Genomic DNA, 27,495 nt, shown 5'->3' with positions numbered 1-27,495 from the left:
TGATGCTGTTAGCAGGTGAGATCTGGTCGTCTGTGTCTCCCTCGTGTAGCTTGTGTTGCACAGATTTCTTTCTATTTTTTCCTCTTTTTTTCCTCTTTTTTGGCATTTTGAAGGCCTCACTCTTATTTCTTATTTTCACAAAAGAAACTTTGGTAAATCAAGTTGCCGTGTGCTATTTTTTTTTGGAGCCATGGGCACATATTTGACATTAGAAAAATCACACGGCACACCACCAAACAAAAATGTCACAAAAAGCATGTTGATAATTTTTGCCCGCGCACCAGGTATAGCAGAATTGGTTTCTCCAGGGCCCAGGCCAGACTGACTACTTTTTCTTTTCAAATATTTATCTATTGCTATTACGCCCTGTGTCGTCTCACAGCATGACTATTATGTAATTTCTTCTTCGCCTTCTTCTGTTTTACTGGCAGTTGGCAACCCATTTTATTAGAGGAGGTAGTTTTACTGCCCTCTAGTGGAGGAGAGTGTAATTGTGCCGCGGCACAGTGGTTGGGAAACACTGGTCCCACAGTTTTTATTATTATTATTATTATTATTATTATTTCATTTTGCTGTAACAAAGACAAAAGACGACATTCTGTACAGTCTTTTGACAGATTTTTATCTTGACAAATGCAATATTTATGAATATGTGTAAAACTTTCATGTTTCAGATCATGAAACAAATTAAAATCTTAGACATGGATAAGTAAATAGAAAATGCAGCTTTTATATGATGCTATTATTTTTCAAACCACATGCCTCAAACCACAACCGCTCTGAAGCTGCTGTTAATCAACTATGTGCAATATCTCAGTCTCTACAATATTTTGGTCTCAGTGGAATTAACATCCCATATAACATGTGTCAGAGTATTTTTGCTTTTAAAGGTTTTATTATTCATATAATGATCAGCTAAGAGTGTTTATATTTCTGTTCTGTACTCAACCAGCTGCATATTTTAATTGCTGGCTCCCTACTTTATAACGGAAACTGCTTGCCTTCACATTATCAGTCTTTGCCTTCACATTGTCACTGTTTGCCTTCACACTAGCAGGAAACCGCCACCCACGAGTAAGAAACAACCTTGTAGAGAACACGAAGTTTTTTGATAAACCACACCTGTTTTCTTGACAAGATAAGGATGATATTCCCTTTTTTGTATGCTTCATGATGTGTATAAATAAAGCCAGACTGCACCAAGGAGGTGTGTGAGTCTCTCCCTGAGTCTCTCACCCGTGCACGTTTAAAACTGCTCTAAGTGTCTGAGTGATATTTCATTGCATCTGAGTACTTTGATAATAAAATATCTTTAACATTTAATTGGTCCTTCGAGCCGGAGTGGACATTGATATTTTTTCAATGCTCCAATAGGAGACCTTCGTCAAGTCCTGACGTCGTGAGAAGCCCACGCTGTCGACTCCTCTCCAGGCAGAGGATAAAGTCCAGAGACGTGACGTTCGGGTTCTGGCCAGCGTTCTTATAAGAGGTCCACGACTTCAGGGGTTGATGAAGGAAACCAAAGCAACCACACAATAACTCAGGTGAATATTTAGCACTCACTCACATCTTGCGCAAAACGACTGAGGCAACCTGTGGTCTGTACATTAAATAGTTTCCCGTCAATGTATGACAGATTAATTAAGTAACATTCTCGTCTGAAAAAGGACTGGTAGAGGTTACAGCTCGCCTGAAAAAGGGCTCGGAGCAAGTTTAATGTCAAAATACGACAGGATAGTAACATTCTCGTCTGAAAAAGGACTCGTAGAGGTTACGAAGCAGCTCGCCTGAAAGAGGGCTTGGAGCAATGTAGAAAGACACAGTGTTGCCCAGAATAAAAAACTCATTACGCGTATAATCTGTTGTTTTACTGTTTTGTTGGTGGAGTAAGTTGATTTTACAGCACATTAAGGAGGCTGAACTACTCCACCGAATTGTTTACCGTTGGTTGCTCGAGTTCTGGTGGAACGGGAAAAGGTTGTGTTTCATCACATAAAATTGACACCGCTTTCAAGGCTAGCTTGAAAGTAGAAGGCCGTGTCAATAGCCTCTCCCATTCCTCGTGCCAGAGAAAGCACCACGGGTGTGTATGTGTGTGTAAACGCAAATATATTTATAAATAAATAAATAATAATAACAAGAGGAAAAAATAATAATGGGTAATAAATCAACAAAACTCACTGCTGACGAGCAGTGGCTAGAGAAAAAATGTCCAGGCGCCGGACTAATTAGCGCAAATAGATGGAGAAATCCAAAGAAACTAAACTGCCCTGCGTGGGAGGGACAATGTACTCCCTTTGCAGTGACTGCTTTAAAAGAGACCCTCCAAGCGGAACTAAACAATGAAAAAAGCTTTAAAAAGAAAGCCAAACGTCTCACAGAGTGGCAACATTTTAAAGCCTGGATGGCAGAAAATGATAAACGCACAAAGGTGCGAGAAGAGAAAAAGAAAAATGAACAAAGTAGTGAACTAAAAGATCCACAACACCCAAAACCACCTCCTCCATATGTGCCTGCCCCCGGCCCGTCTAATCAGCCAGTATCAAAAAACCCCTTCACTGACGCGCCAGGCCCATATGATTCAGCAAGACAGGCATTAAATTTAATGACAACAAATCACCATAAGGAAGACATAGGGAAAGACCCGTCAGGTAGGGATATGGGAGGACAGATTGACCCCCCAGGACCGTCAGGTCTGTTTCCAATGATAGCCACGCCCAACCCAAGATATGGCCAACTAACGGGTGGCGATAATAATGAAAGAGACAACAACCCTTTCCTATATGTTTTCAGAGCATGGTCCCAAACTGACAGATTTAACGTCTTAAAGGACGTTCCACTGTTAAATGAAGGTTTTGAGCCATGGAGGGAGGCAGTTGAGTTAATTAGAACACACTGGCACTTGAATGGCCATGAAATGCTCCAGGTAATTCAGGACTTATTAGGTCTAAAAATGGGAACAGTAAAGGGAGACTTCACGGGGTCAGATGACCAGGGTATAGCCCTGCTCCCCACCTCTGAGCCTCTAAGGGCTCAGTTGGCAGGATTATATGAAAGGATTAGAGTCCGTCTAGCCCCAAGAGCAGATTACGGCAAAATAGGCGAGATAAAGCAGAAGGAAGCTGAGACTGCCTCTGACTTCCTCGATCGCCTACGCCCAGTTTTCAGACAACATTCAGGTTTAAATTACCAGGAGGAGCCACAAACACCATTTCAGCAACAGCTAAAAAATGCATTTCTGAACGGCCTCCTCCCAAAAGTGAGGGCCCACGTAGAAAAACACTGGGTCACACAAAATACAGGAAGTCTGTCAGATGCACTGCAATATGCTGAACACGCAGTTAAAATACAGAAGCAAAAAGAAAAAGGAGGCGTCTTTACTGTAGATCCAGCAACAGGATTGGTGGCATTCTCTGGAGAATACAGAAGACATAAACCAGGCCCCTACAAAGGAAAAGGAAAGGCAGGAGGAGGGCGAAAAGGAGAGAGAAGACTGAAAGACACAAGCTGCTACAATTGCGGAAAGGAGGGGCATTTTGCTCGCGAGTGTAGACATAGAAAAAAGGATGACACTGAGGAAGAGGATGAAAGAAATAACAAATGACTAGGAAAAAGCACAGAAGCAGAGAGCAATGAAAACACGGACGTGTATAACATAGAGCAATTGCTTTTGGGCTCTGAACATAAACCAACTGTAATTATATACGTAAATGGGCAGCCAATGACGATGCTCTGCGACACTGGAGCATGTAAAACTGTACTGATTAAAAAACCACCAAAAGTGAAATTCTCTAATGATACTCTGATAGTTAAGTCAGCATCAGGACATGTCAGTACTAAATCACTGACTGAGCCTCTACTCTTATCTCATGAAGACAGCGGCCGCAGCTGTAAAAACCAGTGCATATATGACCCATCTTGCCCAGTTAATCTTCTAGGGAGAGATGCGCTAGAGAAACTGGAAATAGGAGTATTGCCAGGACCAGAGGGCATGTATGCAAAGCTAATGTTAAACGAGAAACAAAGTCCAGCAGATTATCAGATTAATGTGTGTCAAGGACTCGGACAGCCTCACTACTACTGGACATTAGACCTGCCCTCACTAGAGCCTTTACAACACATAGCAAATCGATATCTGCCAACTCATTCAACACGACAGGACTACACTCAGTATCACAACACATTGAGGTTCAAACAGAGTCCAGGTCCTAATCCTGTGTATGACCAAGAAGTACACAAGCTAGGACCACAAATGCTGACATTACAGCACCTATATGTCACCCAAAGTGGTAATGCAGTGTGCTCTGTGCTGCAGCCTGAGGCAGTACAACGAGTAAATAGGATGCCAAATCCACATGTGTCAGTAGCACACAATGACAGTACTGAGTGGAAAGATTTAGGCCGCATTCTCACCCAAGTTGAAAGAGACAGATATGAAAAAACTGAGGACACGCATGAAGGATGGCTACAAGGTTGCAGAACGGGATGCATGAGATACACATTAGGGTGGGTGATCACTACCCACCCAGCCACATACATGACTGACAGCACTGATTTGCATGTGCAGGAAGATAGTGAAAACTGACATATACTCTCATTAGAATTACACCCAGAACTACAAGAATTGCCCACAACACTATGGTCCACAGGATCGACAGATGTAGGATTAATTAAAGGAGCAGATCCTGTTGTAGTAAAAACTACTACAACCTACAGGCCAGTTAAACCACAATATCCCTTGACGGCAGAAGCAAAAGCAGGGATCAGGCCAGTAATTGCAGATATGGAAAAAGCAGGCATTTTAGTGAAAACAACTAAAGCAACCTGTAACACTCCAATCTTCCCAGTGAAAAAAGCAAACACAGGAAAATATCGCCTAGTGCATGACCTCAGAGCAATAAACGAAGTAACAGAACAAATCCCACCTGTGGTAGCAAATCCACACACAATCTTAAATCAAGTGACGCAAAAAGAACAATGGTTCTCAGTCATAGATCTGTCAAACGCGTTCTTCTCGGTGCCATTACACCCAGATTCACAAAATCTGTTTGGCTTCACCTTTGATAACGAAAAGTATACCTATACAAGACTGCCACAGGGTTTTCAGAACAGTCCCACCCTGTATGCAGAGGCATTAAAGAAATCTATGTCACTATGCACACTCCCTGCCACAGGGCAATTTCTTCTGTACGTTGATGACATTCTCGTCACGGGAGATACACGAGACAACTGCAGAAAAAACACCATGACTGTGTTGAAACATTTAGCACAGCAGGGCCATAAAGTATCACAGCACAAGTTACAGCTGTGGAGCCAAGAGGTCACATACCTTGGCCACAAACTCACAGGAGAGGGAAGAACACTGTTAGACAGCAGAAAACTAGCAGTACAGAATGCTCCAAAGCCTCTCACAAAACAACAAATGATGAGTTATTTAGGTCTCTGCAATTTTTGCAGATGCTGGATACCTGAATATGCTCTGCTAGCTCAACCTTTGCAAAACTTAATTTATGGAAAAAATCTAGCACTGAAAGATAAAATAGAATGGACACCAGAAGCAGAAAAAGCATTTAATGATCTAAAACTTGCACTGCAGACGCGCACAGTTTTGGCATTGCCAGACTATGAAAAACCTTTTTACTTGCATGTAGACGGAGGTGCAGGCTACATGAAGGCCGTTCTAACACAAGCCTTTGGGGAAAAGCAACGCCCTCTTGCATTTTATTCGTGTAAGCTAGATTCAGTGGCCTCAGGACTGCCCTCGTGCGTGCAGGCATGCGCAGCTGCAGCAGAGGCAGTTAAGAAATCCGCTGACATCGTCTTAGGACACACATTGATCGTCAAAGTTCCCCACGCTGTAACCTCCATCTTACTGCAGGCGAACTTGTCTTATCTCACACATGCAAGACAGCTCTCATACGTAGGCATCTTGTTATCACAGTCACACATTACAATCGAGAAGTGTGGTCAGCTAAATCCCAGCACACTTCTCCCCACATCAGAAGATGGTGAAAAACACTGCTGTATGGAAAAGCTAGATGAAGAAACAAAACCACGAGCCGATATATATAGCACACCACAGTCAACTTTCACTGACATTTTTGTAGATGGATCAGCTTCTAAAAATAGCTTAGGTCGCAACTGCGTTGGTTATGCAGTAACCACAGTAGACACAGTTCTGGAAGCAAGACCTTTGACTTCTTCTAACTCTGCACAAAGTGCAGAACTTACAGCTGTTGTGAGAGCATGTAAGCTGAATGAAGGAAAAAGCATAAACATACACACAGACAGTCAGTATGTCTTTGCAGCAGTACATCATTTCGCAAAGATTTGGCAGAACAGAGGCATGGTCACTTCTACTGGTAATCCAGTACAGCATGCACACCTTTTAAAAGAACTGCTAGAAGTGATAACACTGCCGAAAAAATTAGCATTGTGCAAATGTGCCGCACACCAAAAAGATAACTCAGAAATTACTAAAGGCAATAACTTTGCAGACCAAGCCGCAAAAAAGGCAGCACAACAACATATACAAACTTTAATATCTGAAACATCAACGTTAATACCACTTGATGTACTTAAAGATGAACAGAAAGCTGCATCCATCACAGAACAGAAAAAATGGTTAAGGTGTGGAGCACAGCTAGAAAATGACCTAATGACCTGTAATGGCAAACCAATACTGCCAAAATCTCTACACAAGACAGCAGCATTAGTGACACATGGCTTAACGCATTTGTCAACGGGTGGAATGATGAATGTCCTCTCTAAACACTTCTACACTCAAAATTTTGAAAATTCAGCAAAGGAATTCATCAGAACATGCATGATTTGCCAAAGACATAATGTACAGGGGAACCTCCGACCACAAAGAGGTCATTTCCCCACACCACCTCACCCTTTCCATACAATCCACATGGATTTTATTGAACTTAACGAATGCCAAGCATCAAGATATGCTCTAGTAATTATAGATGTATTTTCAAAATGGCCAGAAATCTATCCAGTCAAAAGAGCAGATGCAATATCAGTGGCAAAGTGTTTATGCAATCACTTCATCCCCACATATGGCATTCCCAGTCTGATAAGGTCAGACAATGGAACACATTTTGTTAATGACATCATCAGCAAAGTCTCTGAAGCTCTAGGATTTAGCATCAAACATCACTGTGCATATCACCCACAAAGCGCAGGATTAGTGGAAAGAACTAACGGCACAATAAAACAGAGATTAAGAAAATGCATGGAAGAAACAGGAAGACCATGGCCTGAATGTCTAGGCCTAGTAAAGATGTGGATGAGAATAACACAAGGTTCTCAGAAACTTACACCTTTTGAAATCATCCACGGGAGAGCGTTTCCATTGCCAATTACCAGTGAACCTATTAATAAATCAATAAGGGAAACTACCCTAGCAGAATGGATGACTAAACTGTTTGAAAATAAAGAGATTGTGTTAAACAACCAACTGCCGAGTGATTTCTCTCCAGTGTCTTGCAGGTTACAACCAGGTGATTGGATCCTGATCAAAGTACTCCAGAGAAAGAATTGGAGTTCACCAAGGTGGGAGGGCCCATACCAAGTCCTACTTACCACACCCACCGCCTGCAAAATAGCAGAAAGACCATCTTGGATCCACCACAGCCACTGTAAAAAAGTGAGTGACAATCCAGACGCTTAGACGCCGGCTCCCCTGGCTTCTAGGTGATCTATTGGTGAAGGGAAGGGCTGATTGGGTATATCCCGCCCTTTTTTACTTCTCGCCAATAGTCTACTCACCAGAAGTCTAGGTGTGCCTGGTCATCATGAAGACACTTGTCCTCCTAGTGGCCAGCATTGCGCTCCTAGTGAGCCTACTAACACTCACCCAGATGAGAGGAAATAAACAACACCACCTGCAAAAAAGATGGACACATGATAATTCGCATCTACGTGACCTGACCCAATCCAAAGGAATACACACCTTCAAAGATTGAACTTTCTGGGTCCAGGGAACCGCTTGGGCCTGCGGGCCTAAAACCTACTTCATGCTCCCACCGAACTCCACCGGTCTGTGTGCACCAGTACTAATTTCAGACCACACCTTCAAGATCACAGCAGAGACACACACGTCAAGAGCAAAACGTGAAGTTGCTGAAGTCACTGAAGTAATGCCACATGACTCAATCTATGGATCAGATGTGCCCAAAAACTTCAAACTATGGACTGATGGTCAGAAAGTCCTCCACTCCTTGTTCCCTTGGGTAGGAGTTGGGAAAAACATGCTGAGGATCGAGACACTTGACTATCGATTTGGACTGTTCCTAAATGCTTCAATGAAAATCAACAAAGCGCAAAATGAAGAACTCGACGCAATACGCATTGTAGTGATGCAACACAGAGTCGCACTAGACATGATTCTAGCTGAAAAAGGAGGTTTGTGTGTATTGTTTGACACTACATGTTGTACATACATCCCAGACAACATACACTCACAAAACATGACCGACGCTTTGAACACCTTGAGAAAGATTAAAGATGCTGAACAACAAGACTATGTCACAAGCACTGATGATTGGTTGACATGGTTACTAGGTGGTTCATGGAAGTCCCTTCTGATTAAAGGACTTGTTGGAATAGCATTTTTGCTTTTACTGTTATGTGTTTTCACAACATGTGTAGTACCCTGTCTGAAGAAAATGGTATCAAACATGGTGACAACTTCTATCAATGCTTATGTGATGATGTCTCAAATGGAAGAAATTTTGAAAGATGATCCATACAGTAATGTTTAGTTTAATTGAACACAGGACTGTTTTATGACGTTCAAACCGAAAATGTTTAGACAAGAGGTTATGAACTGACAAAAATAACAGTACTGTCATGTGAGAAATCTAAACAACAGGAGGGAATGTCAGAGTATTTTTGCTTTTAAAGGTTTTATTATTCATATAATGATCAGCTAAGAGTGTTTATATTTCTGTTCTGTACTCAACCAGCTGCATATTTTAATTGCTGGCTCCCTACTTTATAACGGAAACTGCTTGCCTTCACATTATCAGTCTTTGCCTTCACATTGTCACTGTTTGCCTTCACACTAGCAGGAAACCGCCACCCACGAGTAAGAAACAACCTTGTAGAGAACACGAAGTTTTTTGATAAACCACACCTGTTTTCTTGACAAGATAAGGATGATATTCCCTTTTTTGTATGCTTCATGATGTGTATAAATAAAGCCAGACTGCACCAAGGAGGTGTGTGAGTCTCTCCCTGAGTCTCTCACCCGTGCACGTTTAAAACTGCTCTAAGTGTCTGAGTGATATTTCATTGCATCTGAGTACTTTGATAATAAAATATCTTTAACAACATGTATATAGTTCACTCACATATATGTACACATATATATTGCATTTTTTTCCCTTGCTGTATATTGTTTTCTCTTCTTTACTTTTGCAACTTTGTGGTCCAGCTACCCAGTTTCGCTGTGCAAGAAACTGCACAATGACAATAAAAAGCTCTAAGGCTCTTTCTCTCTCTCTAAGTCTCAAAGCTGAGAAAAGTTTATGTGGGACCTGCCTCTCCCAGTGTTTTTCACACCCGTAGATGCTTGAAATCACTGAGTGTCACTGACTCTCTTAGGTCTCTGGTTATTACACCACTGCAAATGGCTCCCTGCAAAGATTTAGGGAGCGGCAGGTAAAATATGTCGTATTTAAACTTTCAGGATCTGCTGTTCTTTTTGCTGGTGAAGTGTGTCATGTTATCATGCCTAAGAATCTCTCTAAGTTCCACAGAATAAAAGACTGTAGATCCTTGAGGGTATGGAAAGAGATAAAAAAAATAATTATTTATTTGAAGTGTATCAAACAACTGTCCAGGACTGGACTAATAAGCCCTAGAGCAGATGATCTGAAACAGCTGACAGATGGTGTCCAGAGAGAAACATAGGTCACAGTTGTATAATGTGTATTAGAGGCAGCCATGTAAATCTGTAAAAACAGTAGCTTCTGTGACCAGAGGTGTATTTCCCATACAAGAATATTCAATTCATTATAGTTTTGTTGGACTAACGACATCGATTTGTCAAAGAAGACTAAATATTTATTTTCCAAATACATGAAAAAAGCTATCCATGCCATGGGATTTCTTTCCGCAGTGTCCAGTTTGTCTGCTAGTAGTTCCTTTAAGGAACACTGGAGAAATCTGCTTTCAGAACATAGTGAATAAATGTGGAGATGATAGTTTCTAAACCTTCTGTTCTTAACAGCGACTAAGGCCTGTTCTCACACTTCTAGGAATCGTCAGTATTGTTTTAGATCACACTTGAAAATTGTCATTCATATTCAGTAAGGGGTACTCGCCATCATCATTGCCATTTACCATTATGAGGTCAGCATAGGCAGGCAGTGATTGGCTCCTTCCCCATGGCCTCAGAGACGGCAGATTATCTTCAGTGGTGTCTGCAAGAGATGTTGATTCATCCAGATGGCTTTCTGGAGTGACTGCACCTCCTGACAGAGAGTACAGGGTGTGCTCCTCCTGCAAGAAACACACACAGGAGTGGGGTGAACATGAAAAGCTGGTATTGTTAAACTTAAGAAACCAGATACATGTTTTCCTCTTTTTACAACACATATTTTATTTGAGATAATTAAATGCAAAATGTTTTTGTGTTTCTCTGAAATCAGAAAAACAAACTATATTCCTACCAAAAAACGGGAATAGTTATTTACTTCATTCACTTTCTTAGTGCAGTCATGGACAGATGGTCCATTTTTCAAAGCTTTAGGGGATAAGTGATATTAATAAAATAGAAATCATTGATATGAACACTTTATGGACAGATGCACTCAAACATCCTTGTAGTGATCGTTGTACCTGCAGGATCTCTTCATAAGACTGTCTGATCGAGTCTTGTAGAGGACTGTTCCGCTCTCCAGCCTCTTCCACTTTCCTCTTGGCCTGTTTCACCTCTTCTCTTAGCTTCCTCAGCCTCCATCTGGCTCTGGAAAGCTCCCTCTCATACTCCTCCACTTGGCTCTCCTTCTGTGCCTCCTCTGCCTGCAGAGATAGGATCTGGAAAGACAGGACTCAGTCAGTCCAGTGGGCTACAACAACAAATGTATTAGCTCATCTTGAATTTAAGAGCAGTGAAATGTCTTTCTGATGAGACTGATAAGAGCAACACAAGGTTAGAAGAGTAACACATGAATTATACATCTGTGTCAGATTGCATCGCAACTTACACATAACTGTAGCCCAATTTTAACTACGCTGCAACCTTCAATGTAACCTGACTTGCACCTCCCAAGGAATGTAACTCCATGTCATGTTACTGTCTACCATGATGACTTGAATGGTGCGGAAGGTTGCCGTGTAGGGATAAAAGGAATTTCTGTTCACTATATAAACTATGATGTAGATTTCCTGCAGAAGTTCAAATCATGCTTAAGTGGCACGAAAAAGAAACACCTGGAGGAACGTTTAGCAGTAACTAATTATTTAAATAAGCATTAATTAAGAAGCAGCAAGTGTAACGGTATGACTGCACAGCTTTGGAACGGGAGTCGCAAGTTCGATTTCCGCCTGGAGTGACTGTATCCAATAAGAGTCCTAGGCTAGACCCCCATGCTAACCAAGCCTACCGCAGACATGAGCGAAGGAGATAAATATGAAGCCATACTTGCTCGGACATCGCCCGGATTAACAAGGTCCGCATCAGGTGTTAAGAAACCAGGGCACCCAGATGAGAAGTGGGCTACAGGAACAGGAAGGCATCGGTGGGCAAGAGACAAAAATAGTGCACTGTTGGAATGCTCTACACAAGTAACCCCAGTGGAAGGGGTTACACGAATATGATTAAGATTCTTATGGAATCTTCAGTACCCAGCATCCACATTGATGGCAAAACAACTAGTAGCTCAGTGTTCCAACATTCGGAAGAAGGGACCGCTCTCATGGCTAGAAATTGAAGAGGTACAACACACATGCTATAGAAAAGGGGAGCCAGGACGACAGGTCAGGGGGGAGATACCATTACCCCCACCTGAGATTGGGTACCAAGCCCATGTGCGATAGAAGAAGGATTGTTGAGTGAAAGACAGATTCATGGCGAAGCTTGAAACCTGGATCCTCCATAGCTGGTTACCGAAACTAACAAGCTGATCTACACCACGGCAGCAATGAACAGTGAGAATCTTGGCTACAAGTTGAACAACCACAAGGAGCAGTACCCTCCATGGAGAAGGAGACTACAGGCCAAGGTCAAGGTAGGCGTCTAGTCTAGTTAGATAGTTCTGTGAGTCCGAGCAATAGGCAGGCAGAGTGAACAACACCCTGTTGACCATCCGAGAAACCTTTTTGCAACGAGTTGCTCCTGCAACCCTGTCCCTGGCTAGTGCACCCACATTCTTAGCTTCCGCTTCTCTGCGCTCCCCTCTCCTGAACCATTTACAGGGGAGGTGGGCCAGTGCAGAGGCTTCTTCTTCATTCTGCTCTGCTATTCCAGCACTCTTCCAGGGCCTTTCCCAATGTTAATTCAAGGGAATAAATAATTGTTGGTTCCTTTCAGGACCCTGACTTGTAATGGGTCAGATCTTACCTCCTGGTGACATTCTTTAGAAATACTATGCACAGTTCCTGTAAGATTTTAAGGTTTTATTCCACCATCCTTTGTGCACAGATGAAGCAGCCCATCAGTTGCTCGGCCTTTGACAGTACCAGGTCTGTAGCCGAGTTCTCCATTAATTTTCATGTTAAGGGCACAGAGACAGGGGGGTAAGAAAACGCTTTGTGCTCCCCTTTAAAAGGATGAGCTCGCTGCACGGGATGAACCCAGGTGTTTTGAAAGCCTAGCAGATTTTGCAATCAGGATTGACAATCGGTTGCATCAAAGAGAGAGAAGAGGGTTAGAGGTTACAAGACCGGGTGGGCACTTCTCCATTCGTTTTGCTCCTCGGACCTTTCTGACTAGCTCCATGAGTGTCTGACAGCACAGATAAAACAGCTGCTAGTCGATGAGAGACACCCAGAATGGCTAACTGAAGGCTGAAGAGACCTGATCTTCAAGGACCCCAGTCTTCCTTGTTGGCATTTGCTTTGCCTCCCCCTGAGCCAATGCAACTGGGATGCACAAGGTTGACATCAGAGAAATGCTGGAGGAGGTTCGACGAGCAGTTGTGTATGTATTGTGGTTTGTTGGGCCATTTTCTGGCCTCTTGACGTGTCTGGCCAAAAGACAGTGCCTACCAGTAACTGTGGGCCGTGACAGGGATACTAAGTGGGCAGTGCCTCTCCAGATGCCGAGGGTCTCCGTATGCAACTCCCTACCACCCTGTGTGGCAAGACCAGGACCTATTCATTACAAGTGCTTTTGAAGGCAGGTGCCAAGCAGAGTCTGATTGACAGAGATTTGGTGCAACAACTTGTGAGGTTCTGGTAGCTGTAAATGCTCTCAATGGTCAGTCACTTCCCTCCGTCACTCACCAAACCAAACCAGCTGAACTTATTCGTTAACAAGTATCTACTACCTTGGTCCATTTCTCATTACTCCTGACAGTCCAGGTTCCTCAACACCTGACCTGGTGAAGTCCAAGCTGTTATGGCTTCAGTTAACAGCCATAACAGTTATGGCTTCAGTTAAATATATCGCAAATATTCTGAGATAGGCTTGGTTAGCATGGGTGCCTAGCCTGCTGACCCTTACTGGATACACACCTTCACGTTGAACCCCCAACATAAAGTTCCAAAGGGGACAACTGTGCTATCGTAAGAATAGCAACACCAAGGCTGGAAGACAGAGCAATACTGGAAGAGCATATGGGAGAAGGACACAACCCAAAACAGCAATGCTCATTGGCTAGTAGATCTAAGAACAGACCACAGCAAAGGTCGCCAGTATGAAGAATTGGACAGAACCAGGCCCTGACATGGTTCACGCCTACTGGCTGAAGAAGCTGACTGCACTCCACGAGCGTCTGGCAGCGGAGATGAACCAGCTCCTAGTCAATGAGAGACACCCAGAATGGCTAACTGAAGGCCGGACTGTTCTGATCCTCAAGAGCCCCCAGATGGTATCGGTGACGTCCAATTACCGGCCAATAACCTCCTCAGTACCACATGTAAGCTCCTGTCAGGCATCATAGTGGCTAAGATGAACAGTCACATGGGTCAATACATGAGTGGGGCACAGAAAGGAATTGGCAAGAATACCAGTGGCGCAAAACACCAGCTAGGTTGGTGGACTAGGCTGACCAACCTGTGCACTGCCGAATTGATTACAAGAAGGCCCATGACTTGATGCCCCACACCTGGATCCTGTAATACTTAGAACTGTACAAGATCAACATGACCCTAAGGGCCTTCATCAGGAACTTAATGGGGATGTGGCAGACAATGCTAGAGTTCAACTTCAAGCCCACAGCACAAGCCATCATCAAGTGGATCTACCAAGGAGATGCTCTGTCCTCACTACTGTTCTGAACCCATCAGTGAGATCATTGATAAGACTGGCTATGGATACTGACTATGGAATGGAGCAATTGTCAGCCACCTCCTCTACATGGATAACAGCAAGCTAATGCCAAGAGTGACCGAGACATCGATTCACTGATCCAAACCACCAGGATATACAACAATCACATCGGAATGTTGTTCGGGCTGGAAAAGTGTAGTCGGATGATAACAAAGAGAGGGAAGGTAGTCAGAACTGAGGGGATTGAACTACCAGAAAGCAACAATGCAGACATAGAGGACAGCTACAAGTACCTGAAGAGGCCGTTAGGTAAGAACGGAGGTTAGAAGCCTATCATCAAGATCAGGAAGCTCCTGACCATGCGTGGAGAGTTTCACCCCAAGTCCAGCACCCTTAGGCTGTATGGTAAGTGGAAGGAAGGAGGTCAGAGACTGGTGAGTGTCAGCACCACAGTCCAGGATTAGACAACAAACTATATTAGGAAGATGGTTCAAACTGACTGCCTGGTCAGTGACAACTTGAGCCAACAGAAACCCAAGAAAGAGGAGGAACCATCATGGAAGGACAGGCCCCTGCATGGTATGTACCACCGGCAGAGAGTGGAAGTGGCTGATATCCAAAAGTCCTACCAGTGGCTGGACAAAGCTGGACTGAAAGACAGCACAGAGGCACTAATCATGGCAGCACAGGAACAAGCTCTCAGCACAAGATCCATAGAGGCTAGGGTCTATCACACTAGGTAAGACACCAGGTGCAGGCTGTGTAGGATGCCCCTGAGACAATCCAGCACAGCAGGGTCCAGATGCTAGCAGGCAGGGCATAAAGGGAACGCCATAACCAAGCAGCTGGCATAGCATAGCATAGCATAGCATAGCATAGCATCTTTATTTATAAAGCACTTTAACATAAAACCACAGTTCACAAAGTGCTGTAAATGCAAATAGCATAAGCGTCAAACTCAAGGCCCACGGGCCACATCTGGCCCGGCGGACATTTATCATTTTATATAGACTTATTATTATTGTTATGCATGGCCTGCCGATATGAGGCACTAATAACACACAAACTACAGATCCCTTGCTGAATGCTAGGCTAGCTGGGAACATTCCCGAAGCTAGCGAATTGCGAAGCTAGCCCCTTACAATGGCGAAGAGAAAAGTTGATTCTGAAAACAGAGCCTTTAAGCACCGGTGGGAGACTGAATATATGTTTACAAACATTGCCGGTAAACCTGTGTGTCTTATTAGTGGAGCTAATGTGGCTGTAATTAAGGAATCTAATTTAAGACGGCACTATGAGACAAAACATCAGGATAAGCTGAAAAACCTAAATGCAGAAACTACAGAAAGTAGAAGAGCTAAAGAAGAATCTGACATTTCAGCAGATGTTTTTCACCAGAGCAAAATCACAAAGTGAAGCTGTTGTGAAAGCAAGTTTTATTGTAGCAGAGGAGATAGCCAAATCAGCCCGGCCATTTACCGAGGGAGAGTTTCTGAAGAGCTGCGTGATGGTGTGCGACGTCTTGTGTCCAGACAAAACGCAGATTTTGGCAAATGTGAGCCTGAGCAGAAACGTATGTCAAAGTGTAACCGACATGAAACTGCCCTGGGACAAACTTGTTGGATTTGTAACAGATGGAGCGCTGGTGTTGTGTGGTGAAAAAAGTGGACTAGTCAGCAGGATGCGAGTAAAGATGCAGGAGAACTGTACCGGTGAGTTAACAGCATATCACGGCATCATACACCAGGAAACGCTGTGTGGTAAAGTCCCAAAAATGGAGCATGTAATGATCACCGTAACGCAAACCGCAAATTTTATCCGAACTAAAAGTTTAAATCACTGTCAAATTCAGTCTTTTATGTGGGAAATAAATTCAGAGTTTACCGACATTCCTTATCATACAGAGGTCCGCTGGCTGAGTTGGGGAAAAATTCTCAATAGAGTTTTTGAGCTCAGCAAGGACATGGACATGGCATGTATGATGCGGTGAAGGCATTTCAAGTGAAGCTGTCACAAATGCACCAGTGCAACCTGCCTCACTTTCCCTGTTGCCAAGTAATGTTGAACCAAGTCAGCGCAACAATGTTCCCAAATGTGCACTTTGCTGATAAACTGAGCGCACTGAGTTTGCGGCGCTTTGGTGACTTTGAAGCACAAAATGAGAATTTCGAGCTGCTTCACAGCCCATTTACAGTCTACGTAGAAACTGCACCTGTGCAGATTCGGATGGAGCTGCATTCTAATGGGACACTATAAATATCTTTTAAGAAGACTCTTAAACTCAGAAAGAGAAGAGGCCTGTCTAACGTGCAAGGGCAGATCATTCTACAACTTTGGAGCAGCTACAGCAAAAGCGCGATCACCTTTAAATTTATACTTAGTTTTCGGTACCTTAAGGAGCTGCTGATTGGCGGACCTAAGGGAACGGGCAGGTGTATATAGTTGTAGTAGCTCCGAGAGGTGGGGTGGGGTGGGGTGGGGTGGGGGTGGGGGGGGGGGGGGGCAGGCCATTAAGAGATTTAAAAACAAATGAGAGAATTTTAAAAACAATCCTAAAATGTACAGGTAGCCAGTGGAGTGAAACTAAAATGGGGGGTAATGTGCTCAGACTTGCTTGTTCCAGTTAAAAGACGTGCTGCAGCATTTTGCACAACCTGCAGACGCCTAATGGATGCATCACTAACCCCACAATAAAGTGTGTTACGATAATCCAACCTACATGTAACAAAGGCATGGATTACTGTCTCAAAAAGCTGCTTTGATAAGATGGGCTTTATTTTGGCTAATTGCCTCAAATGAAAAAAGCTAGATCTTACAACAGCTCTGACCTGGCTTTCAGGTTTAAGATCTGCCTCCATTTTAACTCCCAGATTAGTGATGACTGCTTTAGCATACTGTGCCAGCAAACCAAGATTTATAGCAGTGGTCTCAGAAGCACCACCAAAAACCATCGCTTCTGTTTTCTGCTCATTAAAATGTAAAAAGTTCAAAGTCATCCAGGCCCTTATTTCATCAAGGCATCTGAGTAGAGGGTCTACTGAGAAGCCATTTATCTTTTTAAGTGGGAAATAAATCTGGGAGTCATCAGCATAACCATGTTTCCTGAAAATAGAGCCAAGGGGTCGGAGATATAGGAAGAAAAACAAGCGTGCCTAAAACTGAACCCTGTGGGACCCCACATTGAAGAGAAGCAGCAGAGGATACAAACTCACCAAGCTACTCACTCATACAGAAACATCTGTGCTGAATATGGCCTTGAAGTCCCAAGGTCAAAATGGGAGACGCCCCCAAGGGTGGTGGAGAATGACCGAGCTAAGATCCTGTGGGACTTCCAGATACAGACGGACAAAGCGGTGGTGGCTAACCAACCGGACACCGTAGTGATAGATGTAGCGGTTCCAAATGACAGCAACATCAGGAAGAAGGAACACGAGGAGCTAGAGAAGTACCAAGGGCTCAAAGAAGAGCTCGAGAAGATGTGGAGGGTGAAGGTAACAGTGGTCCCAGTGGTAATGGGAGCACTAGGTGGAGCAAGTCCCAAGCTAGGCGAGTGGCTCCAGCAGATCCCCAGAACAACATTCGAGATCTCTGTCCAGAAGAGCGCAGTCCTTGGAACAGCTAAGACACTGTGCAGGACCCTCAAGCTCCCAGGCCTCTGGTAGAGGACCGAGCTTGAAGGATAGACAACCCACAAGGGCGAGAAGGGAATTTTTTATATGTATATATAAAAATATATAAAAAGAGGTGGAAATCAACAGACACCCCATGTTACGATATTATAACAATAGTACTGCAATAACATATATTGCATATATTGCTGTAGATTATGTCTCAGACAGGCAGAGTTTCAGACCCAAAGTGCATACATGCAGGCAGGACTGAACTTAGTTTTATTGTTGGATCTACTGAGAAATAAAAAACCAGGGAGGCTAACTGACAAAAACAAAACAGACATAGCAGTACAGCGATTTACCACACAGACAGGGCACACATCAAGAGAGAGATCACAATGATTGACAGAGTAAAACACAAATAATATATACAAAAGGGGAAATCACAGCAAAGAGGAGAGACCTGGGGAACACAGCAGGTCATAATCTAACAGACGAGAAGGGGGAAGCAAAACTGAACACACTGAACATGGGACAAGAGACTGTCAAAATAAAACAAGAAACACACCAAGATGCAGACTAAGACATGGGGCTTGACACAGGGGCCATGATGAAGGAACACACACAGGAACAAGAGAGACTCGGCAAACATGAATACAAAATAACTCAAAATATTAGAGGAGCAGAACTCAACCCTAAAACATACTAATAAAGCAAAGCGTCATAAACCTAAAGGAAAACTCAAAAAGCTGTGTCACAAACCCCGAACCATGACACATTCTGGAATTTTGAAAAACTTTGGCTTATTCAAAGTCATCTTCTCTGGCCATGGTTCTGAACACTTACACTGTGCGCTCAACAGTTTCACCCACCTCTCAAAACTCCACAGTTAACATCAACGTCCCTCAAACTGACCGTAGTTTTCAAGGAGATGAGATACCCACTCATGCAGCTGCGCATCACGTGAATGCTGAAAAAATACAGAGCACAGGCTGCCAGAGCAGCAGTACTGTGCATCATTACCTGCTGACTTTCTTCATAGCAGAGCTGTCTGGTTCCCTTTATTTGCTGTATCAGTTTCTCTTTGTGTTTCTCTAATTTAACTAGTGTCTCCTCCAGCTCTTTGCGGTCTGACCTCTGCTCCTGAAGTTCCAAGTTTTCCACTGCCACTGTGCTCTCCAGCTCCTACATCACACACAAAGACACAGTTAAAATCTGCAGAACGATATAAATGCTGGGATGATGAAACATTCACACACACAAAGTGCAGGTGAAAAAACAAAATTACGAAAATACACCAGCCCAAGTTACTGTACAGAGCTTTTCCCTTTGCTTGGTTGGTTTTTGTTCTGGCACCAGAAATGGCACTTCCCCTTTTTTAAAGTTCATAGAGAAGTCACCAAAATCTGAACATTTCAAGGACCAGGACATTTGGCAATCCAGACTTGCGCTGAACACGTGTGTGTTTACAGCTTCATGTTTGTGAGACTAGTCCTACAGCATCATGACATCACATGAGAGCATCATGGGAAATGCAGTGATGGAAGGGTCCCAAACTGGAAACCTTACAGCCACACACATGCATAAAAATGATATAGGTACTGTCCAAATGATCTCACAAATAACAGAAAACGTGATTTCGACAAAAAACACAGACACACACAGACACACAGATTCAAACACACACACCAGTGCTAGGTGCTGTGGTCTTCTTACTCTGATCTCGGCCGTCTTGGCAAGGATTCTCTCATCAGTCTCCATGATGTCGGCGTCCCTGGGAGATGACCAGCAAAGTAGACAGGAATGTTTAAGGAGGGATGAGAGAGAGCATTCGTTCTTCCAGTCTGCTTTTCCTTCATCATGCCCTCCTTCCCACGATCCCTCTATTTTTTCCTGCTGCACTGCTGGCTCCTCCATTGCTGCCCCTCTCTAGCTGTCGCTACACTGCAGAGGAGGCGGAGCTCCCTCTGTTAACGTGCCAGCGTCTGCACGCACGTGTGTGTGTGTGCTGGAAAATGCACACAGGCAGACTGCACCAGCGTGGAAGATGAGTCAGACCAGAGAAGGGTAGAGCCGACTTATGCATCAATGGAAGAACGCCCGCTCCTGTACAAGTCTCCATCCTTCATGTTTTCCTCCTCCTCAGTTTCCTGCCATAGCACTGTTTCCTTCATATCCTTCTCTATACTCTCCCCCTCTCCATCACCACTGGCCTCTGCAGTATGATCAGTTCCTACACAACACACAGTGTGTGTGTGTGTGTGTGTGTGTGTGTGTGTGTGTGTGTGTGTGTGTGTGTGAGAGAGAGAGAGACATCCATAAAAATCTAGGATTTTTATGGCAAAGCAGCAGAAGTCTGCACAGGCAATCAATATCAATCAATATTCATTCTGCCCTACTTCATTAGCCAGCCGCACTGGTGTTTTCATCAAATAGTTTTCAAGAGCACAAATACAACCATACAAGCAAAAGCAATGATCTTGGGTGAAGGGGTACTCTGAGAATAGGTGCATTGCCATTTTGTAGGTACTACTCAGATCATCAGCTACCTCTCATGTAATTCTGTGCAGTTACTCCTGAACAGCTAAAGTTTCAATAGGATGATGGCTTTATCTCCCACATAGTTTGTGCACTTAATCAAAATAGAGCTAGAACGAAGCACTGTAATGTGCTTTCAAAGTCAAAATGCAAAATTGTTCAAGTATGTACAGTTTGGATGCTGCTCCTCTACAAGCAGTTACAGGTAGAGTAAAACAGTTCATCAGCCAATAAAATGTCCCCCTATTTGGAGTAAATAACTTTACTTGGTGTGGTTAGCATGTTCTGGGATTAGGTTAACCTGGAACTCCTTTTCTCTCAGGTCAAGCTAAGATTTAGTAACTGATTTGTGCTTTTTTGATTACTTTGAATCACCCGTGTTGCCGTCTGACCAGAATGAAAATAGCAGCCATTTCTGCAGAAAACAGCACATGCAGAGAAATAATGAGGCGATAACAGAAAGGAGATAGGACCAGATCAGAGACACAGATGGAGGAGGGGAGATAAAGCCACAGGACAGTACTCTCACTGTTATAATCAGAGGCTTGCAGATGGTTCAGGGAAGTGCACGTAAAAAAGCAGAGGTGCTGTTATTAACAACAGATAGTGCCATCCTGGAACATTTGCTCCCTTCATGTCAGCTACTCAGCTGCACCCACACTACATGCTTAGGAATCCTGTGTCATGCTACTTATGTTCCCAACAACAACTATGTCATTTGACATCCTTGACACAGCATTCATAAGCATGTAGTGTGGTAGTGTTGTCCTGTTGTGTACTGGTTATAGAGGACAAATCATTTTTTCTAGCTTTGCTACTCTAAGTAGTCGCGCATCCTCACGGTGACACCCCAGGAAGTGAAAGGAAGCTTCTAACGTTGTTTCCTTCCACTTAAAACACTTTGTTTTGAAACATGATTTAATTTCATTTTCATTGCTCACCCCTGCTGCCAACCCAACCACAACCTGATGTCATTAACGCCACAGGACATAATTTCTTGTATTGTCCTTTTAGTTCGAGTAGTGTAAAAAAACAATGTTCCTTTCCTTCACATTCTCCTAATTCCTGAAATTATAGCCAAGGCTGTCTCAGCAGCTGCCTTTAACTAGCTAGGCTACAGTCCCTGCAGCTTACTCACTTTGACTGATGTTTTTAGTTCTTATGAGTCTTCCATGATGTTTTCTCCATAAATAATTAAACCCTTTGTGGTACAAGCCTGATCAAATGTAATGTAAAAGATGTAAGTCACAGTAAGTTATAGTTTGCTTGTCAATTCATCAGCACTTATTCGTTTGAGAAGAAGTTTCACTGTGTGATCAATTTCTAATGTACAGCTATCCTCTATCTACACACACACGTCTATCTTTGTGCTGCTGTCCATGACTGCAACTACAGTGGTCTATCTAATATTCACACACATTCATATTCTGATAGATGCATTGGAGAGTAATGTGGGCATAGCAGGTTGCGTAAAGATGAGCGAGTTCGGTGTGGAAGAACTTGCACAGTGAGAAGAATGAGCGCTCATCTCAACCCGACAGACCACCTTTGGTATGAATGTGGGCCTGGCCTTCTTGTCCAACATCACTGTCTGATCTCACGATTTGATTCGATTCGAATCGGGGAAATTTTTGACTCAGACAGTCAGAAATATTATAATTCTGATCACGCATCAGTACATTTCCATATTTTTATATATATAAAAAGAAAGCTGACACTTGTGAGACTTCATCAGAAGTGTAAACATCACAGCAGAGGCCTTTGTGTCAAAGTAACTGAGGATAAAACACAGAAAAACATGAAGGAGATTTTCCTGGCCTGGGATTTTATAGCAGATAACCTTAAAAATATTCTGCAGTAGATCAAAAATGAAGAATCACCATATGAACATTTCCTGATGCTGCTGAAGTGAAGCAGAGCAAAGTTACAGAGGTTTTATTAGAGACACAACCAAGCGTTTTGCAATTTTGCATAATTTTAAAAAGTTTAAATTTGTTCAGAAGCCTATTGAGCAGCAGAAATGAGGCTTTCTTGTTGGAAGTAAGTAAAAGGAAAACACAGCGGCCCACAGCGCTGTAAACAACGGTAGACTTGTGCGTAACAAGCAAGCGAATAATGCAGAAAACAGATTTTTAGACGGGAAACTGTTCTTGAAGTACAGAGAGAGAGAGAGAGAGAGAGAGAGAGAGAGCTGTGCATGAAGTGTGATTTTATCCTGGTGGAAGCAAAACAGGAAAAGTCAAAGTGAATTCATGATGATGTTTACGTGAAGCGAAATGTGAAGCGTAGTTTGGATCTTCTTTTGCTGCTGGTTTAGTCAATATTGGAGAGAGATCAAACCTGCAGCTTTTGAATCAGTGCAAAAAAAGACGTAAACACAAAGCGCGGAGCCGCCGACGGATCAGAATCAGCGAGCTGTCCGTGCCGTCGGGTGAGAAAAGCTCAGCTCACTGATTCTGATGCATCGGCGGGCCGCGCTTTGTGTTTTCGTCTTAGTGCAGAATCCGTGTTCCTGCTCTCATTTACTGTTTGGTGGTTGTTGAAATTTTGTGAGGTTTAACCTGAGGACAAAATAAATTTAAAAATGTAAAAATCGATTCAGGATTTTAATGAATGATATCACTTATCCAAGCTAGAATCGATTTTAATCGAGAAATCGATAATCCAAACCCAGCCCTACTTGTAAGTGTTCCAGTTGCTTTGTTTTATGTGGATTCAAACACACAATTGTGAATATGTCCAAATTAGATATACATTAGTTTACAGTTGTTGATATAAAAACACGTTGCAAAAAAAATCGAAATCTTTTTATTCTCAATCTTAATCTGCTGCTAAAACTATTACAATGCTGTTGTTGTAGCGACTACCAGCTACTAGAAAACTGATGCGTTGCATTAGTGGGTTATTTATCACCAGGAACATTAAATTAGTACAATTAATTTCACTTTGATCTGCCAAAGTCGTCTCCACATCCCGCTCCGCTTTTACATGTGCAAAAACAAAGAGCATTTCTCATCACGTGTCAGCATTTTCACATTCTGTACATCTGGGTAAGTATGTCAGGACATGTCATATACATAGTTACAGTTATGTATATAATATTATAAAAGCCTACCACATACTACTTGCCTAAGGACTGGAGAAATATGTGTCAGTCTTCTGGAGTCTACATTAAGACAGAAATGAGCACTGAGCGCAGAGAGTAAGTGTTGCTGTTTTACCCTCCATCCTTGGGGGTTCTCGCTCGCAGCGTCCTCCGACACTCCACAATAAACCGCATCATTGCTGCAGCAGCAGTGTTACTGGCCGAGCGTCAGCCCAGCCTCCTCACTCCTTGACTGAGCGGTCACTCCTGCGTCAGCAGCAGACACTGACAAGGAAATAAAGAGGATTTCCTGTCCGACCTTTCAAAATAAGACCAGGCCGTGACAAACCTGCGCTGGATTCCGGACTTGATAAAACAGCACTTAGTGTAAAGTTGGCGTTTGGCTGCCATGACTGTCCTCCCAAGCGGCCCACCTGTTGTACTGATTCCAGTTCATGCTTTTTGACCCTGACCCACAGCTGTGGAGAGTTACAAAACGTCTCTCATAGAGTGTAATTTTTTCATAGTTAGATGCCTGACTGACAACTGTATAAAACAAAAACTACACACAATATTTGAAGCACATAGTGCACAATGTGGGAATTTACGACTGTGCGTAAATCCCCCTTAATATTGGTATGATCCGAGCTCAGACACTAAGCGACTGTATCCCAATTCAGGGTCTGCAGCCTTAAAGTATGCAGTCTCAACGGTCCTCAAGGGCCGCGTACTTTAAGACCGCTAAGGCCGGAAGTGCGAGGCTTGTGAAATGAGACGGTTTAGCCTCCGTTGCGCTGCCCAGGTTGCCTAGCAACCATGATACTAACAGCTGGAAACGTGTCATACAGCTTTGTTTGACAGAAATGAAGGAGAAAATCTTTTGTTCATTTGTTTGTTTGTTTCTACATGATCTTTGATCATTCTCTGTAAGATTAAGCTCAGCTTTTGAACGGCGTATATTTTAAAGTAAAGGCTTTAAAACCAAGTTAGTACAAATGTCACTAATGTCACATAACTTTGTCGACATGTGGCCAACAGGAATGTTTAATGTTCTTCGTTATTAAACATTTGCACATAAATAAGTGACATAATATTCAGTACTTACTTAAAGTTTACTCTTCGGGCGCCCCTCATCCGCCGTTTTTTTCGGCAAAATTGTCCACACCCACCGCCGCGCTATGCATTCTGGGATATGTTGGGCCATGAAGTCTACACCGCCACATCCTTAAAATTCAGGGAATTGAAGGACGCATTTGAGGGCCGCATTTCGAGCAGCCTTCGAATTGGGACAGCCTTCGGCGCGCAACTGTGACGTAATCGGCCTTAAAATGCGGCCTTTAAGGCTGCAGACCCTGAATTGGGATACAGCCAGCGACTGAGCCAGGGGGCGGGGGGCGGAGCTGCTGCCTGCCAGTGCGCTGTTGGAGAAGCGCAGCCAGGCAGACAGAGGAGAGCTGAAGTTTGACCAGGTACCAAAGCAAATCATTCGTACTGTACAAATAATGTAAATATGACGGTGAACCACGAAGGATTGATGTCAAACTGATCACTTGACCCATATTACGTTACTTGCTCTTCGAGTGAATCAACAAATGGCGAAATGAAAAGCGGAACAACAACAACAACACTGCTTTGTATGTTGTTCAGTATATTTCTATGCAAAACAAGAGGAACTTCAACACACAGCAGTATATTCACAGTTTAAACCAGATATTTACATACACTTTATGGAAAACACAAGAACATTTTTTTACTGTAGGACCTCAATTTAGAGTAAACTTGTTTTGTTTTGGATAAATAAATATTGAAATATCTTTTGAATGAGTTAAATGTCAGAATAAAGAGAGACAGAGCTTCTATTTTATCACTTTCATCAAATGTAGGAGTACATGTACACTAAGTTTATTGTTAATTAATAAGAAAACTCCAGACGATTCCATTCTGAGCTGAAGAAGCTTCTGATTGGTTCGTAGAGTCCATGTGAGTAAATTGGTGGCACAGCTGTGGATGCATATAAGGCAAAACACAGAGCCTGTTTCTGTGACATGGGAACATCAAGAGATGTCAACCAAAACAACAGGAACAGAACTGTGGAGCTCCATAAGTGTGGCTCAGTTTGAATACAATTTGGTGCCGTTTACAATTAAGAAATACAGATAGTTTCTCTCTTTACTCTTAAAGTTAACAAATATGTTTTTTATATTTATCAATCTAAAAAATAAACATTTAGTCTGAGTGTTTTTATCTGAAGAGTTTGTAAATATCTGGTTTCAACTGTATATTTGATGATGAATTGAATTTAGGTTTCATTTTAAAGTTCTTTTATTGGTTTTTAAATCTTTAAATGGTCTGGCACCTGCGTATCTGTCTGATTTGCTGAAGCCCTATGTCCCCACTCGTTCGCTCCGGTCAGCTGAGCAGCTGTTGCTCTCAGTCCCCAAATCACGGCTGAAACTGAGAGGAGACCGAGCGTTCACTATTGTGGCTCCTAAGCTTTGGAATAATCTTCCTCTTCACATTAGGCAAAAGACATCAGTGCTGGTTTTTAAATCCAGATTGAAAACGCATTTTTATTCAGTGGTTGACTGACTTGTATTTTATTGTTTTCACTATGCTTATTATTTTATCGTATTTATTATTCTTATGATATCTATTATGTTTCTGTTGTTCAGCACTTTGGTCAGCCTTGTGTGTTTTAAAAGTGCTATATAAATAAACAATGATGATGATGATGATGATGATGGTGTTTGGCTTGATTGTCAGCACAGAGAGGGAGAGAGAGGAGCAGAGAGGGAGAGAGAGGGAGAGAGAGGGAGAGAGAGGAGCAGAGAGGGAGAGAGAGGAGCAGAGAGGGAGAGAGAGGGAGAGAGAGGAGCAGAGAGGGAGAGGGAGGAGCAGAGAGGGAGAGAGAGGGACAGAGAGGAGCAGAGAGGGAGAGGGAGGAGCAGAGAGGGAGAGAGAGGAGCAGAGAGGGAGAGAGAGGGACAGAGAGGGAGAGAGAGGGACAGAGAGGAGCAGAGAGGGAGAGGGAGGAGCAGAGAGGGAGAGAGAGGAGCAGAGAGGGAGAGAGAGGGACAGAGAGGGAGAGAGAGGGAGAGAGAGGAGAAAGAGAGGGAGAGAGAGGAGCAGAGAGGGAGAGAGAGGGAGAGAGAGGAGCAGAGAGGGAGAGAGAGGGACAGAGAGGGACAAAGGGGGAGAGAGAGGGAGAGAGGGGGACAGAGAGGGAGAGAGAGGGAGAGAGGGACAAAGAGGGAGAGAGAGGGAGAGAGGGGGACAGAGAGGGAGAGAGAGGGAGAGAGGGGGACAGAGAGGGAGAGAGAGGGACAGAGAGGGAGAGAGAGGAGCAGAGAGGAGCAGAGAGGGAGAGAGAGGGAGAGAGAGGAGCAGAGAGGGAAAGAGGGGGACAGAGAGGGAGAGAGAGGGACAGAGAGGAGCAGAGAGGGAGAGAGGGGGACAGAGAGGGGGAGAGAGGGAGAGAGAGGGAGAGAGAGGAGAAAGAGAGGGAGAGAGAGGAGCAGAGAGGGAGAGAGAGGGAGAGAGAGGAGCAGAGAGGGAGAGAGAGGGAGAGAGAGGAGCAGAGAGGGAGAGAGAGGGACAGAGAGGGAGAGAGAGGGAGAGAGAGGAGAAAGAGAGGGAGAGAGAGGAGCAGAGAGGGAGAGAGAGGGAGAGAGAGGGAGAGAGAGGGAAAGAGAGGGAGAGAGAGGGAAAGAGAGGGACAAAGAGGGAGAGAGAGGGAGAGAGGGGGACAGAGAGGGAGAGAGAGGGACAGAGAGGGAGAGAGAGGAGCAGAGAGGAGCAGAGAGGGAGAG

The 27,495-nt window shown here is 43.6% G+C and overlaps 1 protein-coding gene and 1 long non-coding RNA gene across 4 annotated transcripts in view; one reads left to right on the top strand and one right to left on the bottom strand.

The window, feature by feature from the left end:
* The window catches only part of LOC146688397 (uncharacterized), a 36,930-nt gene extending 16,706 nt beyond the window's left edge, over positions 1–20,224 (bottom strand). For 2 of the 3 annotated variants that reach the window (XM_085439607.1, XM_085439609.1), the window contains exons 1-4: positions 19,753–20,224; positions 19,087–19,248; positions 10,858–11,055; positions 10,360–10,518 (exon numbers count right to left, since the gene is read on the bottom strand). In XM_085439607.1, coding sequence (XP_085295733.1) covers positions 10,360–10,518; positions 10,858–11,055; positions 19,087–19,248; positions 19,753–19,980 — 747 coding nt within the window. In that variant the 5' untranslated portion in view covers positions 19,981–20,224. The remainder of the gene's footprint in view (positions 1–10,359; positions 10,519–10,857; positions 11,056–19,086; positions 19,249–19,752) is intronic. The other variant, XM_085439610.1, reaches the window with a different exon arrangement.
* Positions 871–9,282, top strand: LOC146688398 (uncharacterized). The gene is made up of 2 exons (XR_014916467.1): positions 871–1,544; positions 7,491–9,282. It is a non-coding gene; the product is annotated as an uncharacterized LOC146688398 (long non-coding RNA).
* Positions 20,225–27,495: the final 7,271 nt, after the last annotated feature.

The sequence above is a fragment of the Copadichromis virginalis genome, linkage group LG18 (assembly GCF_057382275.1).
Source record: "Copadichromis virginalis isolate Kocher_CV1m ecotype Utaka linkage group LG18, C_Virginalis_male_GT1.1, whole genome shotgun sequence".
Classification (NCBI taxonomy): domain Eukaryota; kingdom Metazoa; phylum Chordata; class Actinopteri; order Cichliformes; family Cichlidae; genus Copadichromis; species Copadichromis virginalis.
This window is presented reverse-complemented; position numbering and strand designations above follow the sequence as displayed.